The 19,483-nt window shown below is 35.9% G+C and overlaps 2 protein-coding genes and 1 pseudogene across 2 annotated transcripts; 2 read left to right on the top strand and 1 right to left on the bottom strand.

The window, feature by feature from the left end:
* The first annotated feature begins 743 nt into the window (after positions 1 to 743).
* Positions 744 to 4,030, top strand: LOC105056090 (ninja-family protein AFP3). Its single transcript, XM_010938166.3, is given in 4 exon segments — positions 744 to 1,796; positions 3,408 to 3,527; positions 3,530 to 3,592; positions 3,595 to 4,030. Coding segments are annotated over 4 exon segments (1,086 nt in total). The 5' UTR covers positions 744 to 1,141; the 3' UTR covers positions 3,843 to 4,030.
* A 311-nt stretch (positions 4,031 to 4,341) lies between these two features.
* On the top strand, positions 4,342 to 12,683 carry LOC105056117 (glycerophosphodiester phosphodiesterase GDPD6-like; annotated as a pseudogene).
* A 1,864-nt stretch (positions 12,684 to 14,547) lies between these two features.
* LOC105056091 (replication protein A 70 kDa DNA-binding subunit B) lies at positions 14,548 to 18,967 on the bottom strand. Its single transcript, XM_010938168.4, is given in 13 exon segments — positions 14,548 to 15,085; positions 15,380 to 15,468; positions 15,471 to 15,499; positions 15,589 to 15,749; positions 15,876 to 16,020; positions 16,114 to 16,192; positions 16,277 to 16,401; positions 16,513 to 16,615; positions 16,720 to 16,987; positions 17,079 to 17,256; positions 17,498 to 17,686; positions 17,771 to 17,917; positions 18,530 to 18,967. Coding segments are annotated over 13 exon segments (1,854 nt in total). The 5' UTR covers positions 18,667 to 18,967; the 3' UTR covers positions 14,548 to 14,881.
* Positions 18,968 to 19,483: the final 516 nt, after the last annotated feature.

The raw sequence follows: 19,483 nt of genomic DNA, 5'->3' as shown, positions 1-19,483 counted from the left end.
ACCCATGTACAATCTCCAACTCGGCACCAGATGGTTCGGAATGAAGGCCGTTAAGGAAACCAGTCCTTTCATTAAGTAATTTATTCAAAATATAATAATTTTTTCTTTTAGATAGTTCGTAATGACTTAATAATAGTTTCTATTTTTAATATTGAACGTCGAATGTTGACGGCGTTATTGATACGTTAACATAACCGGGTTTTGGTGGAGGGCACTAGCTTCCGTCCGTAAGAGAGATGCTTTACCACACGTGTCGGATGAATAGAGGCGCCAGCATAGAGATTTTTGTACGGTAGTACCCGTACCGTCCGCGTTACTCGATGGATTAATTGGAAAAAATCCGACGGTGGATCATTCCACCCGCATAGGATATATTGTGGGTTGCATAAAGGCAAAATGTGGGGATTATTAGTTCGGGGTGGGAATGGAAGACAGCTAGAGGGAGAGCAACGCATCGGCCGATCGGATAAAAGAGCGACACGTGTGAGAGGGTGCGGGACCTCTGCCTTTATGCCACGTGTCCCAGGACAAGCGCGAGGACCACGATTGCCGCTCGCGAGCCGAAGCGTTGCGCCGCTCGTTCGGCGACGACTCCGGCTACGGGCTACACCACGTGTCCCCTCTACCGCCCTCCAACGGAGACACGTGGCGCAAGGAAAGCTATTGCGGGACACGGGGAGGGGCATTTCCGGAATCCCACAAAAACTTCCAGGGGCACTAAGGGAGGCGCTCCCTCGCTCCCTCTTCTATTTTTTCTCTAATTCTGATCTCCCAAAAATCTCTCTTCGTTTGTTCCTCCCGCTTTCCTTTTCTGGTTTTCTTCGTTCTATAGGAGAACGCTTAGATCTCTTCTCTGTTTCACTCTTTGTTTTCTTTTTTTTTTTCTTTTTTGTTTGTTGATCTCGTATCATGGCTTGTGTGCTTTATTTCGCGGTATTTTCTGCTTATTTCTGCAAGTTTCTCGTAAAAACCTGAATCAGAGCCGAATCTGCAGTCATAGGTTCTTGTATCTCGATAAAAAGATCAAACCTGTGAAAAAAGATGAAATTTTGGTAGAAATACTGTAGCTTTTCGCTTTTTCTCTCCGTTTTTTCTTCCTGTTCGTTAGTTTTTTAGTTCTTCGTATGCTTGTTCTGGTTCGATGGAAGAAGAGACGAGTTCGCGGAATGCGAGCTATTCGAGGGATTTGCTGAAGCGATTTGCGGGCAATAGCTTCGCCTACAAGCACCCGGAGGCAACCGGCGGGGACTCCGACGAGATCGAGCTCAGCCTCGGGCTCTCCCTTGGCGGGTGCTTCGGCGCCGACCCCAAGGGGAAGAAGCTGTTCCGCTCGTCCTCGATCGCCTCATTCTCGTCGTTGCCGACGGAGCCCGAGTTCCCGGTGGCCACCGTCCTCAGCAGGACGAGCTCTCTTCCGACCGAGACCGAGGAGGAGCGAAGGAAGAGAAAGGAACTCCAGAGCTTAAAGAGGTTAGAAGCTAAGAGGAAGAGGTCGGAGAAGAGGAATTCTTTGAAACGGGGGACGAGAGTGGATGAGGATGGGGAGGGAGGGCAGAGCTCGGCGGCGTCGCCGTTGACGAAGGTGGGGAGCTTTGAGGTTGGGCTCGATGGGGGCCATGGATTACCTGGCGGTGGTCAGTTCGGAGGGGTGTTGAACGGGGCCAGTCCTCCGGGGATGCCCGGGTGGGCGGCGAGCTCCGGCCAGGTGGCTTCTTGGCCGATGTCGCAGGGATCGATTGGATCGCAAGGAAGCAGCTCCTCCTGCATATCCGAGCACGATAGCCGGCCAAAGCAAGGTATAAGATCTTGTCTTGCTTTGAATTTATGTCCACCATTATCGCCCAATTGCTTCACAAAAATTGGTTCTTTTTATCTTGAAATTTTGTTTGATGGTGAATGTTTTATTTTTGTAGTAGTACTGTTGATTAATGGTTGGAATTGGAGGTTGGTGTCTCTCCTGTTCAATTAAGCAGTGAGGTTGGGGAGAAAATTATGTTATCATTGCTTTACTTCCCACAACATGGGGAGTTATTTAGAGGGTGGTTGGGTCCTGTCATAATGGTTACTGTGGGTGGGTGGGTGGGTATTTTTTTTGTGCTTTTTGTTAAATTGATTCTGTTCTTTAGTTGAAAAATGAGTAATTGATGATCTTTAGGATGTTTTTACCACTTCCCTCTTCCACTGTGCTTTTCAAGATTTCTTTTTTATTTTTTATTTTTTTTTATAGATTGTAGTTTCTTCAGTGTACGATGTGCTAGTTGCTGAACTTTTTTAGGAAAGTAATTGTTGATGGAGGTGGGGATGGGTCTCCTTTCACTGATTCAGGAGGTGGATCCTTTTATCTTGCTTTCTGATTGCTAATATGCCTTTGGTTTCTTGGTAAATTTTTACTGGCTGATTTGTTTTGATTCTTATTGAGTCCAGTGTCATTTTGTGAATCTCTTGACTTCACAAAAGATTGGAAGGAAATGTTGAAGGTTATTTAACTGATCTGATACCCCAGTGGGAATCATTAGGAGCTTCAAGTAATAACCTGTTGTCTTGCTGAGAACTATGCTCAATTTGATTAAAAAATTAAGGATTTATATGTTTTTTCTGATGGCTGATTCCTTCCCGTAACCACAAGGCCTTGCTTTTTTTATCCATTTAATGGAAATTATAATGTCGTGTTCGTAAACGACAGATATCCGACTCTGCGAAACCATTGGGTGAGGATCCAAACCAGATTGAGAGGGGTGGACTGGAGAATTAAGCAAGCCTGGGTGTGCAATTTCAATGCCTCATGTCGAATTATACCTGTAATCTAATTTTAGATTCTATTATTCGAATGTGTTTGATAATTAGCAGAGTTTCTCTCCATTTCAAGTCCATATTGGTACTGAAGTAGTAGCCACAAATTGCAATGCATCTGTTATCCATTTCTAACTTACTATTTATCTGATAATAGAAACTACTTGGGATGGGGAACATACTTTATGATATGCTAAGAAGTATCTCCATGACAACGAGGATGTTGAAGTGGGCTTGTAAGTACGTATGGTATGAGCATAGCTATTACTATATTTGGCAATTTGATCCCCTTTCGGATATGAATTGTTAAAATTTGTGCTAGAGTTGGCAATTACGCTTGTCTTGTATAAAACATGCAACGTCAAATCCTTATCGGCATGGAGCAGTCACCTACCTGACTTGAGAACAAATGTTGGCTGAAGTTTTATCAGGATGTGTTGCCATCGCCATACCATTCAGTAGCTGGTTGGTTTTGTTTTTCTAATGTTTCACCAAGTTTACGTATGGGAAAATAAGGGAAACAAGAATCAAAATGAGAACATAAAGGGGTTTGTTCATATTGATGTCGTTTATATTTCAACTGCCAACTTACTCTTCCATTTTTGTGTGTTTCCTAGGGTTCGACGCATCCGGGTTCACCAGTTGTGCCGATGTGAGGAGCCCTTCAACCTTCCAGTCATTGCCGGAACATGCCATCCATCAAATGGCGGCCAACGCTCCAACGTCCGTCGTCGGAAAGCTATTGGGACCGTCGGAGGAGGGGAAGAGGATCCTGCAAAGAAGAATGCAGGGAGAGCCAATGGATGAAAGAGATGGAGAGAAACATGATAGAAGAGATGCCTTGTGTGTCTACCAAGGGAGATGGTCCTAATGGGAGAAGAATTGAAGGCTTCCTCTACAAATATAGGAAGGGAGAAGAGGTGAGAATAGTTTGTGTGTGCCATGGCAGCTTCCTCACCCCCGCCGAGTTCGTGAGGCATGCAGGAGGTGGTGATGTCGCTCACCCTCTCAGGCATATTGTTGTCAACACCTCCCCCTTTGCCTTCTTCTGATCATGGTCCCTTAATATTTCAACCTCCCAAAAAGGAAGGTTTTTGTTTTTCCTCCTCTTTTTTTTTCTTTTTTTTTTTTTTTTTTTCTTCCTTTGACATTGAAGAGTTTGAGGTTTCTCCTTATGGTTGAAGGGTGCTTTTATTCAAGGTGAGAAAGAAAGGTAGAAATGAAGAAATTCTGACATCAACTTCTCACTTCTGAATTATGGTTCTATGTCTATCTCCTTCTTACTGGATATTTTAATGGGTTATAGGATGAGTTAATCAAGGATATGTCCATGAATAGTGTTCTTGGTATGGGGTAGTTTGTTCCTTTTGGGAGCTGGTCACCTGGCCTGTTATACCCACTGAAAGGGTATAATTGCTCCACCAAGAGTTCCTAGACGAGGGCCAGGTGGTCTGCCACCTATAAGGTTGGTGGGGGGTCGTTTGGCTGGCTGTTGTTGTCTTCATAATTTAATGGTTTGCAAGATAGACGTCCGACCTGGAGGCTATTGAAATGGTTGCAAGCACGGCAGGTTGTACAAGACTTTCTGATGAGACGAATTATTTCTCCAGCTACCTTAATGAATTGGATGAGGACTGGGGAGCACCACTCGGTGGATGGTGTGGTTTTGACTTTGGTTTCCAAGTATAGTTGAGGAAAACTATGTCCAAAATAGTAGTGAAAGGTATCTAATTACAAATTATAATTATCTATCTAATTTTTGACTGAATTATATATATATATATATATATATATATATATATATATATATATATATATATATATATATATATATATATATATATATGCATGCGTGTGTGTGATTATTATTTGAGAAGTAAATTATATATATATATACACACACATACATACATACACATGCGTGTGTGTGATTATTATTTAAGAAGTAATATATATATATACACACACACATACATATATACATACACGTGCATGTGATTATTATTTAAAAGTAAATTGAATTTATTTTTTTTATACTAATTGAATCGAATTATATGTATGTATCCAAAATATTTATGGATAAAAATTTAGTAAAATATAAATTTATTTTATTTTTGGATATTTTTAATTTTATTATTAAAAAGCAAAATATAATGTAGATTCATGTGATTTAAAGAACAATGATTAAAATAAAAATTTATTTAGAGATATTTATATTCTTTCTCTTTCATAAAATAAAAAGTAAATATGATTCATTTTATTTTGTAGATACTTACAAAATTTTAGTACATGAAAAGGGAGACGATATTGGTTTTATTAAAAAAATTTAAATTTTTTTAATAATCAATTTTGAAATATTCAAAAGAAAAATGAAATATATTTATTTTTAAATCACATGGATTTATATACACTATTTTTTTTGTAGGAAGATGAATGTAAAATAATCATAAGTTGTGTAATTTTTAAATTAAAAAAATTAATATATGAATAAAAAGTATAATATTTTTTGGTAGAAATAACAAATACAAAAAATATAATATTAATGGAACTTAATTAGTGTCTTTTAATTGTTTTAAATAGTAATGTTTTTGGAATATCCAAGAAAAATAAGGTATGCAATAGAAATATTTCAATTCAATCAATATAAAAAAACAATAATCATCTTGAGACATTATTATCTTAGTGGTTAAAAAGTTATTTTATTTGATGGTTGAAGGCCATCCTAATTTAATTTTAATTTTTAGATCTGGTTTTGTAAGGTAGATTTTTTTTTTTGAAAATTTAATTCTTTAATGACTTTTTAAAGAGTGATCGGAGAGGTATACATGTCAAAAACCTCAATGGAGAGATAAATATGTAAATTATCATTTTGCAAATATAAATATCTGATTGGGTATTTTTATAAGAGAATATATGTAAAAATTTTATAAGATATTTTTTTCATTGACCATTCCGACGGACAGAGAAAATAGAAATAAATATGTAAAAGAACTTTTGAATTTAGAGAAAGATATATAAATTATAAGTTTGTAGAGGTAAATATGTAGCCAAATAATTTAATGAGAGATTGCGTCCAAAAAATTTAAAGAATTATATAAAAAGTTTAAAGAATTATATCTCTTTTCATTGACCAATCCAAATTAATAAATTATGATTATAAATATATAATTAATTGCATAGACTAACATCCATGGAATGGCATGCTATACATAGTAGATCGATCGTGTCGGTTCAAAATTTAAAAAAAATATCAAATAAAAAAAATAATTTATTTAAAAAATACGTATCGAAACTTTACAAGGATGCTTCACAAAGAAGTCTTCATATACACAAATAAATTTTTTTTTTCACACAGTTTTTTATGATTTTTCATACAGTTTCACATCCAAAAGGAAAATCACCGTATGTTTGATTAGGACTAAGGATATGCATTCGATTTTTTCGTTTAAATCGAATCAAAATTTTAAAAAATCGAACTTTCGAACTTGCATTTTGTAGAACCAAAATTAAATCGAAATACTTAAAACCAATCCGAAATAATTTCGGTTCGGCAATTCAGTTTTGGGCTTCTTTATGTTGGCCTTTTGGTTTTGATTTAGACTTATTAAATTCTTTAATAGCTTCATTATTTGAATTGTAGAATGCACTTGGGCTTAGTTTAGATGAACCATGATTTAAAAGAACATGATAAGTAAGTCTGTTTTAAAATTAGACTAAATAAATCATGAAAGATGATCTTTTTTTTTAAAAAAAAATCTATTTGAGATTTTGTCACACGTTCTTCTAAACATGAATATCATCCAAAGAAATAACATCAATCTGATTCACCTAAACGAGTCTCAAAAAATTAAAAGAAACATAAAATTTATACAAATATATTCTCAAAATATTAATATTTAAAAATAAACTATTCTAAACTTAAAGTTGGAACCTCCTCTCACGGAGTAAATGCACGATGGATGGCATGCAATCGAAAATTGGTCAAATACAAAGATAACATAGCATGTTATCTACTGAGGGATTTGGCATGGTCTAACTAGATTTTCTGGTTCAAATAATATTTAGTCCAAACATAAATATTAAATCAAAAGAATCAGATAATTTTAATTTTTAATTAATCAAAATTATCAAATTAAATACCAAAGATCGAATCAATTAAAAAATTTCAGTTCGATTTTAAACCAAAATCAAAATTTTCAGCAAAAAACGAATCAAACACCGAAATAACTAATAGTTTGATTCGATTTTTTTTAATCGAACCATTTGCACACCCCTAATTAGGACTATTTTCTGTGTGTTCTATTTAAAATAGGACTTTATCTTTAGTATTACTCTATTTAATTATTTTCTTCTAAAAGCTATTAGTATTTATGTCCTAGTAGGTCTTTGATTTGTGAGTCAAGATAGAAGTCAAACTCCTATCATATAGTGGTCTATTTAAAGAGACCTTTAGTACCTCCTTTGGATGTAGAACCATATGAAAATCGTAGAGAACGATGTGTGAAAGAAAAAGAGAAGAGATGATTCCTGTTGTGTCTTGATATCAGTTGATTTGAAATTACTCCAAAGTTTGAGTTGTCGGAAGACTTTATGATTTTGAAGTTACTCCAAAGTTTGAGTTGTTAGAAGATTTTATGCATGAGGAGTTAACTCCATATTCAGAAGAAGTCAATTGTATACAAATACTTGAAGCAACCCAAGTAGGGGCATGTAAATAAAAGAGATTGTAATTGAAGAATGTTTTGATTCTAAACTTGCTCAGGAAGAATCAAAGGATACTACAGTGATCCATCCACTTATGAAGATCTGTATTGAGAATAAAATCAAATGAAAGAGTTCTATATTAAAGTTATCCAAAATCTGGATGTTTTTTATTAAGTTTTGGTCAGCTATAAAGATGAAAAGCTAGTTGATCTTAAAATAGCTTCAGAGAGATCAAGAAATAAAAAGATATATTTAGTGGAGATACTAAATGCTTTCACCCACCACCATTCCATCTTTCTCTCTCTATTTCTCGTTCATGACGGCGATCAAGTCCATCAAGGCTCATTAGATCCCGACAATCGTGGGAATCCCAAATTGGAGGTGGATTGTTTTCTTAGTGATGGAACTTTCTGCAGGGCTATAGTTCCCAATGGAGCATCGACGAATATATATGAAGCTTTGGAGTTGAGGGATAGAGGATCGGATTACCTTGGGAAAAGTGTCCTCAACGCAGTTGAGAATATGAACAGTATCAATGGACCAGCGTTGGTTGGGAAGGATCCTAGTGAGCAAGCTCAGATGGATACTTTTATGGTTCAGCAATTTGATGGGACCTCTAATGAATGGGGTTGGTGCAAACAAAAGGTTGATGCAGATGCAATATTGGCAGCATCATCTGTTGTATGCAAAGTAAGAGCTAGGTTGAAGAAGATTCCTCTTTATCAGCATATCGCCAATTTTGCTGGAAACAAGAACTTAGTTTTGTCTGTGCCTGCATTCAATGTCATTAATGGAGGATCTCATATAGAACATCATCGTCTTCCGTATATGTTTTGAAGAGGATGAGCCAATAAAAGATTATTATTCGAACTAATAAAAAAATTTTATTATTTAATTATTAATTCGATAAATTATTATATATTATTATTATTATGCGATGATAACATGGCTATAATAGTACTTTATAACAACGGCAACTTTAGCATTGTCAGTATGGACTTCGTAATGAGAAGTATTAAAAATAAAACTTTAAATATATTCTTATGATGGCTTACAGTATTGACTATGATGGCTTACAGTATTGAAAATAATATTTTTATGTCCTGTTTAAAATAAATTTTATCTTTCATATTATTCTATTTAATTATTTTCTTCTAAATATTGTTAGTATTTATATTCTAGTAGATCTTTGGTTTGTGAGTCAAGATAGATGTTAAACTCTTATTTATATAGTGATTTTTTTTTTTTTGTAATACATATGGTGGTCTATTTAAAGGATCTTTAGTATCTCCTTTAGATATGAAACCATGTGGAAAACCGTAAAGAACCGTGTGTGAAAAAAAGAGGAGAGATTATTTGTGTGTACGAAGACTCCTTGAGGCACCCCGTGAGATTTTAGTATTTATTTTTTTGAATAAATTATTTTTTTCACTCGATTTTTTTGTTCTTTCATAATTATTTTTTCTCACGATTCTCCATAATATTTTTTTATTTATATTTATTGTGGATCTTGTGGCCAGTACGATCGATCTACTGTATGTAGCATGCCGTTCTACAATAAAACTTTCACAATTGAGATAACCAAGTTTGTTGGCAGCACTTAACAAGATTTTGGAGAATATTGTTATCAGAGTAATAAATAGCAAAATGAGGAAGCACGTGGTACTCCATCTTTCATGCAAAATGATTTGTATATCTGAGGTGTTTAAGCATGATTTAAGGCCAATTTGACAACATAATATATAATGCTATGTGACAACATATACTATTGAATGAGATGAAATTTATGAGCAGTTTGATAGCCATGGATTCAAGTTCCTTGATGTCATTGGAGACTTCAAATACACATTTGAATTATGTGATTTGTTGAACAGAAAGGAGCATTTTATGGACTGTCGTGATTATTTGTAGTAGCTTCAATACGTGTAGAATATTATTTCAGGAGGTGCAATAGGTTTGCTTGTTCCAAGTGCATGTAGCACCCAATGGATGTTTGACACATTTTTTTTTCCAAGCCAATAGGTGTATGATCCGCTTTCAGGCCGTCAATTTTAAATGAATGGTTCATGAAGGCCGGTAACAAGCAGGTGTGTACACGCTGTGTGCCACCTTTGTACCGTTAAAAATGGAACCAAATCCTAACAGAGATGGGATAGAAGAGATGATAAAGAAAAGAAACGAGTTTGATTTGATCTAGAAGCCTAAAACTACGATGCTACTTTGGCATCATGGAATATTCCACCGTTAGAATTCATATGAAAGGCCACAAACGAGTGAGGCAATAATCCATAGCTTCAAGAGGAGAGAGATCAAAGCAATAGAGAATGGCTTCTCTTTGTAAGCCAAAACTCTCCCAAACTCTTCTTTAAATCCTTCTCTTTCCAATGTTCCTTCTTTGGTGTGTTGGTTTATGGTTGTGCCATGACTAACAAGACGTACTTAGGCTTGTGTTCTTGCAATTCCATTTGCTAGGTCACATATCGCTAATGGTTGTTGCTTGATATATTGCAGGCTTTGTCACTGTCTTCATAGTATCGATTGTTAGTGGTGGTGTTGGAAGGTCTTTGCATGACTACCCGAGTCAAAAGCCGAAGCAACCTCTACAAACATTTCGCCCTTTTAACATTGCACATCGTGGATCCAATGGCGAACTCCCTGAAGAAACTGCTGCTGCTTATATGGTGAGATCAATGCAAATTATACTTCGCTTGCTTTCGATCGCTATATCCAATTTTGAGCAGTTTTACTTGCATATGATAACACATTTGCTGCCCCTATAGTCATAAGTTTGATAATGTATGTATCGATGACAATTCGATGATTGTGGAATCCTAAAATCTTGTATGTTAGTATGGATCAAGGAGATCAACCTCTAAAGAACTTTTTTGGTTCTTATAGAGAGCAATTGAAGAAAGTGCAGACTTCATAGAATCTGATATACTAGCCACTGAGGATGGTGAACTCATTTGCATGCATGATGTTACCCTTGATGCCACAACTGATGTAGCCAAGCGTGAAGAGTTTGCAGATTGTAAAAGGACCTATGAGGTCCAGTGAATGAATGTCACCGGATGGTTTACAGGTATGTGAACATTGATTTGGATAATTGTAGAGTGCTAGCTCTTGTTGATGCTCTTGTATGCATCTCAATCTTTTCATCACTAGCACTTTCTGCTGTCATCAGTGCATTTTCTGTATCTCAATCTATTTAACATGAATCATGATAAGTGTATGGATCTCATAGCCTGTGGGTCTATGCTAAATGTTGGATGGCAATTTGATGGGTTTTGAGATAAATGACAAATTTTTTATTTGTTATTTACAGTCGACTTCACATTGGAAGAGATAAAAACACTCCGTACAAAGCAGAGATTCCCTTTCCGTGATCAACGATCAATGGTTAGGTTTTTCTTGTTCTCATAGCAGAACAATGAGAGTATGCACATTGAAAAGATTTTGTACTTCTATCAATGTCACCTATATGTAATTCTGGTAGCTCTATTCTTACAAACTTTATAGGTCGGCCGTCAAGAGGCTAATTCTCCTTTCTAATGTATTCAAATCAGGGAAGTTTCAGATCATTACCTTTGATGAATTCATCTCGATCGCATTAAATCACCAAGAGTTGTAGAAATATATCCAGAGATTAAAAATCCAGTTTTCATCACAAACATGTGAGTAAATGTTCTGCTGAACCTTGGAAGTAATGTTGATTGCTAAGATCTTCAAATCGTTGACTTCAAGTTGGATTTCAGTTCTAATTTTAAACTAAACTCTAATCTAATGATCATTCTTGGATGTTTTAATCAAAAAACAGGTTAAGTGGGCAGATGGAAAGAAATTGGAGGACAAATTTGTTCAGACACTTAAAAAATATGGATACAAGGGTGAGTACATGTCCAAAGATTGGCTGGAGAAGCCGATATTCATTCAGTCATTCACTCCGACCTCGCTTGTGTACATCTCAAAGCTAATCGATTCACCTAAAGTCTTCTTGATTGATGACTTTAGCATACTAACTGAAGATACAAAGCAGGTATTCTTCTTTTCTCCAGTGGCGATAATTTCTTTAAGCTTAGTTTCATCTTTTGAATGAAATGCTACTTAATATTATTGCCTGTCTTCAACTCACTTGTAATTTTCTGGTCGATATGTAGACCTATGATGAGATCACTTCAGACAAATACTTGGACTATATTAAAGAGTATGTGGTTGGTATTGGGCCATGGAAGGATACCATAGTGCCCCCTGTCCACAGACGCTTAACAACTCCAACCGATCTCATTGCAAAAGCTCATGCTCGGAAATTGCAGGTTTTTTTCTCACATAAAGTGAAAACAATAAATTTTATCCAGATCCAATTAGCACATTATGTTGATGGTTGATATGGCACTTGTCTGTATTTCATTTTAAAGCAAAATACTTCACATACTACAGATTCAGAATTTGATATACATTTTATCTTTTGTAAAAAGAGTATCTTTTGGTGCTATCAGAACCATGGCTAGAAGATATTAGTTCAAGTTCTCAGTGCATGTATCTATCCTCATGAGATCAATAATTCTGTTCATTTTCATCAACAAATTTGACCAGTTTGTAGAAAATTATATCAAGAAGATGAGTATTGATACTGCTACAATTATCATGATCTATCATCACATTGCTACAAACAGCAAACACACAATAATGCTTGAGTATCAATTGTTCTTCGATACTCTGATTAGTATCATTATATCAACTTTCTTTGCATTCATGACTTGTCTATATCTGAAGATAGGTCCTTCATACTTTGGTTCTTTCACAGGTTCACCCTTACACATATAGGAATGAGAATTCGTTCTTAAATTTCGATTTCCATAAAGATCCGTACGATGAGTATGACTCTTGGATAAACAAGATGGGTGTCGATGCATTGTTTTCAGATTTTCCAGGAAGCCTCCATCGCTTCCAACAGTTGCCTGCAGCCAGTTCTCATTTCCTTGGACATGATTGAGAAGGTGATCAATACCTTCAGATACCACTGAAGAGAGCTTATATTTATTAGAAGTTAATTTTTATGTGGTAGCCCGGTCCAGTAGGTTTTGAGGAATTTTAGTTCTATAGGGAACTTGGTGTCCATTTCAAATTATTTTGGTTCCTTGTACTTTTAGCATCAGTTGTGACCTTGGCAGAATTTGGAGAGTTGCGGATAAGCCTAGAGACAAGAGAATCTCAAATGAAAATTCTCTTTGGATACTTCATGTTGGTCCAGTATCAGTTATAACTGGCACTTACCTTTCTTTTTTTGACAAGAGGCAATTACATTTCATATAGCAGTTTATTTGAAAAGTTTGAGCTTTTTCTTTAGTTTGTGGGAAAAAAAGCACTACTTACTAGTGGAGTTGCTAGCTGTAGCAACACATTTTAAGTCAGCGAAGAAACCATTATAACAATTGGTGGAAGCTAATATGATCGCATTGGACAATTTAACTATTGATATCCAAGTTTACGACATATAATAATTTTTATTTTCTTTCAATCCTTTAGCTGAAAATTGTGGATCTTGATTTGAAGTTGCACTGCTTTGTTGATACTTCATAACAATCTACATAGATAAGGTGTGGTCAGTTCAGGAGAAACAAGACCTTTTTTGTCAAATTATAAGACTTCTATTTTCATATGTTAAGTGTACTTGGCAAAGAATTGGTAAATTGAAGCCAGCATCATGCTCGATTTTTTTTTTCCATCACAAGAGACATGCTTTTCTCTAAAAGTAAATCCAGGTGGTTTTTAGTAACAAATTCACTGGTGGCATAGGATTTGCTGTTTATGTTATATCTATTACATATGACTACATGGTTTATTGTCATGCAAGACAAACCTATGCTAATAGGAATTTTATGAGAAGTACTCACAAGAGGCCACAAGGTACAGTGCAATCATCCTTCAACATATTTCTCTAGAAGAATTACTAAGATATTGCTTGTATTATAATGTAGAAAATTTGCTTCTATTTAAAAGTTCAACACATGTTGCTACATTCCCCATTCCCCAATTTCATTTAACACATAAAGCTAATGCAGCGGCATCCTCCAACTGAGAATAGATAATGTATTCTAAATTAACATATTATCTTCCTTGTTGGATGTAGTAATAAAATAACGGTCATCTCTGTTCATCAAGTATAAAAGAACCCTGGCACTAGCAAGTTGGTTGTTGGGAGTGGAAGATTCAAGCAGGAGAAAAATGAAAAACCACTAGAAAACCAAAACTGCTGCCGGTATATTGCCAACACTGTAAAATTGGTATATTGAGTTATCTGATATAGATTAATATTTTGTTTGATGCTGATATTAAATAATTCAAGGCTTGATTTGGATATAAATGCATGAGAAATACTAAGATGGAAATGATGTATCCACAGACATAAGCAGGGTATCATTGCAGCATGTGAGGTCATTTGTAGGCATTCTTGAGACAAATTGTAACCAATCTCCAAGCTAAGGATAAATTCTGGAGCTTAGCTTATTGGTTAAGAGTTAAGAGCATTCAGGAAGATTTGATGATGAGAGGGAGCTTCTGTTTAGACTTAATTTTCTAGACTGTGGACCACTAGGCCATAGGATTAAAAGAGGAACATAATTGTGATTTGTGTGGATCAAGAGAGGCTTATAGAAGTTTTGAAAGAAACCAATGTCATAGGTTGAAAGCTGTCTTTCAAATAATTATACGTACCAATGGGTTGTTGACCTTCAGTCCTCAAATCTATAATATTCCGTGCTCCCTGCAAGTGTAACGGACAATAGTATCACAATATCCCCTTATGTAATTTGGCAAACAAAGATGATAAATAGATTTGTTCTGTTTTATTGTTATACTGCAACACCAAGACCATTTATCACAAATGATAGATCTAAACTTACTCTGTTATAATGTAGAACGAGCCAGACTTCCTGCTTGTTCATTACAGATCCTAAATCCTGTTACATAATGCTCTCATTTATTTTTTAACCCATGATCCACTATAATAGTGCTTGATATCTCTCTATGGGTAGCTTAGACAATTCAGGGCAACAGCTAAAGCACATTAATTATAATAAGACCTCGATAATTTTGTTTTGTACACCAGTTAAACAAATGATATCAGAAACTTTAGCCAAAATAGGAACAACAATATTAAGTACATATATTGATCCAAGGCCTCGCCACTTCAGACAGAATGATTAAGAAAAACAGTGATCCCAAAACATCAGGAAGGATTAGCTTCTGAAAAAACATATGATACATGAATAGCAAAAACTAGTGAGTTTTCCATGTCTGAGCTTCACAACCAAAAATAAGATCTAGAAGTCAGCAGCTTCCATATATTAAAGAGATTGTTAATCAAAAAAAAACATGCCCGTAAAGCCTAGTTGGAAGAAGAGATTGACATCTTGGATATTTCTTCTAACAGATATCTCGACTCAGCAGAGAAATCTACTGTTGCTTGAGACCGGATGGTTATCCTCTGCCTCTTCTCATTCATGTACTCAGACTGTGTCACACTGACTCGGAGAAGATGTTGAACCCAAGTTGCTTCCTTCAGTTTGAGTTGATATTTCTCATCACCCTCCTGATGTATAATAGTCAAAAGTAGATATAAGACTAAACAATCCAGTGCTTATAAAGCATTAGACAACAATATACAAGATCAAACCATGTGTTTATAAAGCATAGATAACCATGTGCAGGAAAACATACACAGAAACAATCACTCATTTTAGCATTCCCATGAGCATGCTTTCTAATTAATTAATATAGAACTCATGATAGCACCCATGGCTTAAAAGAAGAGCGGAAATATAAAGCGGCTACTGAGTTACTTCCAGAAGCATGCAATTATGAAACAGTTTAATCATTAGGATACCTCTGTTTTAATCCTATCCAGCTCATCAGCAGTGCATCCAATTATTTTCTCTGCTTGTTCATTGAAAACCGAGAGCCAAGCTTCCCCGAATGATCTGAAACCTTCACTACCATTATGTACCTGCAAGGTAGCACAACCAAACTTTAGCAGTGTTCAACTTTTTTCCATGACAAAATTACTTGTTACTTCTCATTCACTCCATCTTTTACCTTAAAGAGCACTGATCATCATTTCTCTGGCACCCTTCACACCAATAGCCAGAACCAACAGCTTCAGTCACTTTCTTGTTGCAGGTTTTGCATGCCCGATACCACATTGTTTGATCAGGCTTGATGTAAGTTGCATACACTTTTATGCTGAAATACACAGGCTGGCCAATATAAACTGGTTTAGATAACTTGCAATAATATAAGAACATGAGTAACAAGTTCAAGGAACTACAATGACATTTTCATAATGAAAAATATGAATTAATTCTGTTGATCTGACTTCATACCTTATCCTGACCCATGGTTGGGTCATTCGTAATATGAGAGAGTAAAACTCTATCAGAGTACATAGACCTAAGTCCTGTCTTTGATGAAGAGTTCATGGTTGAGCCAACAGATGCCATTTGAGTACCTTTTCCTTCAGAATCGTACCTGTTATGCAAAATAAAAATGGGCAAAGAAAAATGAGAGAGGAGCAATAGCATGCTTCTCGGGAAAGGCAAGAATCAAAGTTTGGAATCTTACCAGGTTCTAAGCTTCTCTGATTCAGGTAAATCTGGATTTATTAGAACTGTGCTTCTGCTTAAAGTTGAAAGAGAGACACCTACAAACTCCACACAGTTAATCAAACACACTAACTTTGAATTGAAAGAAGAAGACTGTGATGACAATTTATAATTGAGTGTACCTTGAAATTCTCCTACTTTGAGGCATTTGATAGCTACAACAGGGGTAGTGTCAGCCATGTCCAGCAACTCCTGGCCTACATTTGTAGCAAGTTCATTCCATAGGGAGACGGTGACAGTTTTGCTCCTGCAATTGGAATCAGTGTAGAGCTTATCATATGCCAAATACCAACAATGATGATGATGATGACAATGACAACTACTACAATGGCAACAACAACCATGACTAAAAACTTACGAATCATCTGCCACAGTAATATCACGCTTTGGGATAGTTTCATTGTTGCTCTTCCTTCGAACACTTAAAGTTGGTGAAACATTCTGAACAATACCAATTATATCTGCATGTAAGAGAAGAAAAAGTTCAATAGAAGAAGAGATGTAAGAAAAGGCTTTAAGAATAAAAAGATGTCAGTCAAGGCAAAATATGGAATGGAAATCTTACCTACAATCTCCCTGCCATTAACATATGACCCCAGTTGATCGATTTTGACAAAGTTATATTTTGTCTCTGGTATGAAAGCTTCTCCATCTGCCTCTTCAACTATAGAGTTTTCGTTTAAGTTCATCTCATAGTCATTTTGCACAGTTCTAAACTGTCTGTTTGCAACCCTAAGAGATCCCTTTGAAATGTAGTAGACCTTTCCCAATTCAAATTTAGGATAAAACTTGCTTGCTGCTTCATTGAACATGGTGGCCTGTATCTGAGTACCCTGCAGAAGAATCCAAAATAAATTAACTTCAATGGCTAGACCAATAAACCACTCATATAAATAAAGTTTTTAAGGTAAATAGAGCACATACATCCTCATCTGTCAACTCTATATTGAAAACATAACCCTCTCCTCTAGCATTCTTATAAGACCTCAAACTTCCTTTGTTTGTGACTCGAACCTTTATGGTCCAGTTGCCTTGATAAGGATTCAAGGAAACAAGAGGCTGAACTCTTCTTGTCATTGCCAATCTTGCAGCAGGAGCAGAACTGATGGAGGGGATAACATTAAAGAGAATATTAGCTAAGACATCTTAAAAGCATGCCCGGAACGTGCAGAGCATTGCATAAATGCAAACATCTTAAACGCATGACAAATATATAATTATGTTCTTCTGAAAAGGTTTTTTTTCTTTCCTTTTTTTAGAGTTCCTAGCACTATAGGTACACAAACGAACACTCACGTCAATCAATCCAATAGGTCGGTTATGCTAGGGATAAAATCACATACTTCCTGCATTGCTCGTGCATAATCTGAGCTGCTGACTTGGACACCGCTTCCTGCTTAGGCTTCAACAAAATCCTAGATTCATCCTTCTTAGGTTTCAACAAAATCCCAGATTCAACTTTTTCCACATCACTTTTGATCTCCATTTCAAGAGAAGGTGAAACCACCTCACATTTTGTCACGATTAAAGCCCTGATACAGTGTACAGTTTAAGATCATCATCATGAATACAGTTCTAGGTAAAAGGACAAATCAAGAATCTGAATGAGTCCTTACTTCTCGGTTTGGTTGGGAATGGCATTGCATGTGTAATCAAGAATCTGAATGAGTCCAAGGTTCTGAAGATTTCCTGAATGGATTTCTGAAGAAAAATGACTCGGAAGCATCGCCTTGAGCTTTGCCTTCCCATCACTAGCCATAAATCTGTAACAAAGGATTGTTATGAATAAACCCTTTTTTTTTAGGGAAGTTATGAATAAACCATTGACCCCAGTTATATGTTAATAGAGGAATAATGATTACACTTTTTGAGGGAAGTAAAAACATAACACTAGAGAAAAACTCCAGTACTATGTCAAGAAATCGCATGTTATTGCACAAGATCACCAAAGCAAAACATCACTAGATGGTATCCAGGAATACCGGTATCATAAACTCTCATTCACCTCGATTTCTCTGATCAGGTCAAGATTGTTGGTGTGGCATCATGGATTTTATTGAGAAATTAGACAAACAGGTGACATGCTTCTTTCCTATTCTATGTATCCTTCTAACTAATAGAATATGTAGCGAATTTTCTGACACTATAACCAGAATTACAGACGCGTCATAAAATTTTCATTTTTTTTTAAAGATAAGAGCAACCAATAAAAACTGTATGATCGTTGTTTTCTGGGAAAGGAGAAGCCCGATCTCTGAAAAGAGTCTCTTTCTCGGAAAAAGTCCCACGAAAACCAAAAAAACCAAGCTTATCAAGAAAGAATCAGTGGAAAAAAAAAAAAAAAATAGAAGAAGCTGAGAGACGAGAAAACTAACGTGAATCGGGTAGAACTGCTGCCGATGGGCTTGAGATCCACGACTTGCACGATGATCTCTGGAATCTCGGAAGAAGAATCGGGAGAAGGGTTGGAAAGGAGAACGGAGATAGCTCCAGTCGTCACAGATTTCCCCATTCTTCTCAATCTGAAGCCTTCTAAAATCCCTGCTGTAGAGAAACGAAATCGCAGCGATCGCTCAGAAGAAGCACGGAGAAGGGAGGAGAGGAACAAGGAATATGAGAGCTATGGGAGAGCTTGGGATTTGAGGGAACGAAGAGCTCCTTTTAATCTCCTCTTCTATGTGATTCGGCGGGAAGAAGGTTTCGACGTCTTTGCCGCGGTTTTTTCCGCCGAAGAGTCCCGTTGTTTTCGAATTTTTTTAGCCTCAACTCGGAGTAATTTCGCGGGAGATTTTACGTTGCGGGCGCTTTTGAATGCGGTTTCGCGGGTTTTGGCACCCGACGTTTTATTGACTACGGGTTTATACGGTGAGTGGGGTTTGGGCCAGCCGTCTCGTAGCCGTTACTATATAGGAAAATTATTTATGCACCTTATGCGGTGTAAAAAATCCGACATCAAGTATACTATTTTATATGATTAATTTAGATAATTATTATTTTTAATATATATTTAATATTTATAATTTTATTTTTTTATTTAAAAATTTTATATAATAAAAATATTTTTATTTTTTTAAAAAAATTATAAAATTCTGTGACATAACATCCTGTGACATATTATGACTTCCTACATTTAGAATGTCATCATATGACCTAGGAAATTATAACATCCTATGGCATATTATGATATCCTACAAGAAATTATGACTTCCTACATGTAGGATGTCATAATATAGAAGGAGTATTTTTGTTCAATCACTTTTCAACGTAAATTTAATATCTGCAGTTCCATTTTTTCGTTTGAAAATTTTGAATACCGAAAATATCCTTAC

Source organism: Elaeis guineensis, chromosome 13 (genome assembly GCF_000442705.2).
Source record: "Elaeis guineensis isolate ETL-2024a chromosome 13, EG11, whole genome shotgun sequence".
Taxonomy (NCBI): domain Eukaryota; kingdom Viridiplantae; phylum Streptophyta; class Magnoliopsida; order Arecales; family Arecaceae; genus Elaeis; species Elaeis guineensis.
Note: the sequence above shows the minus strand (reverse complement) of the source record. Positions and strands in the feature narration are given on the sequence as shown.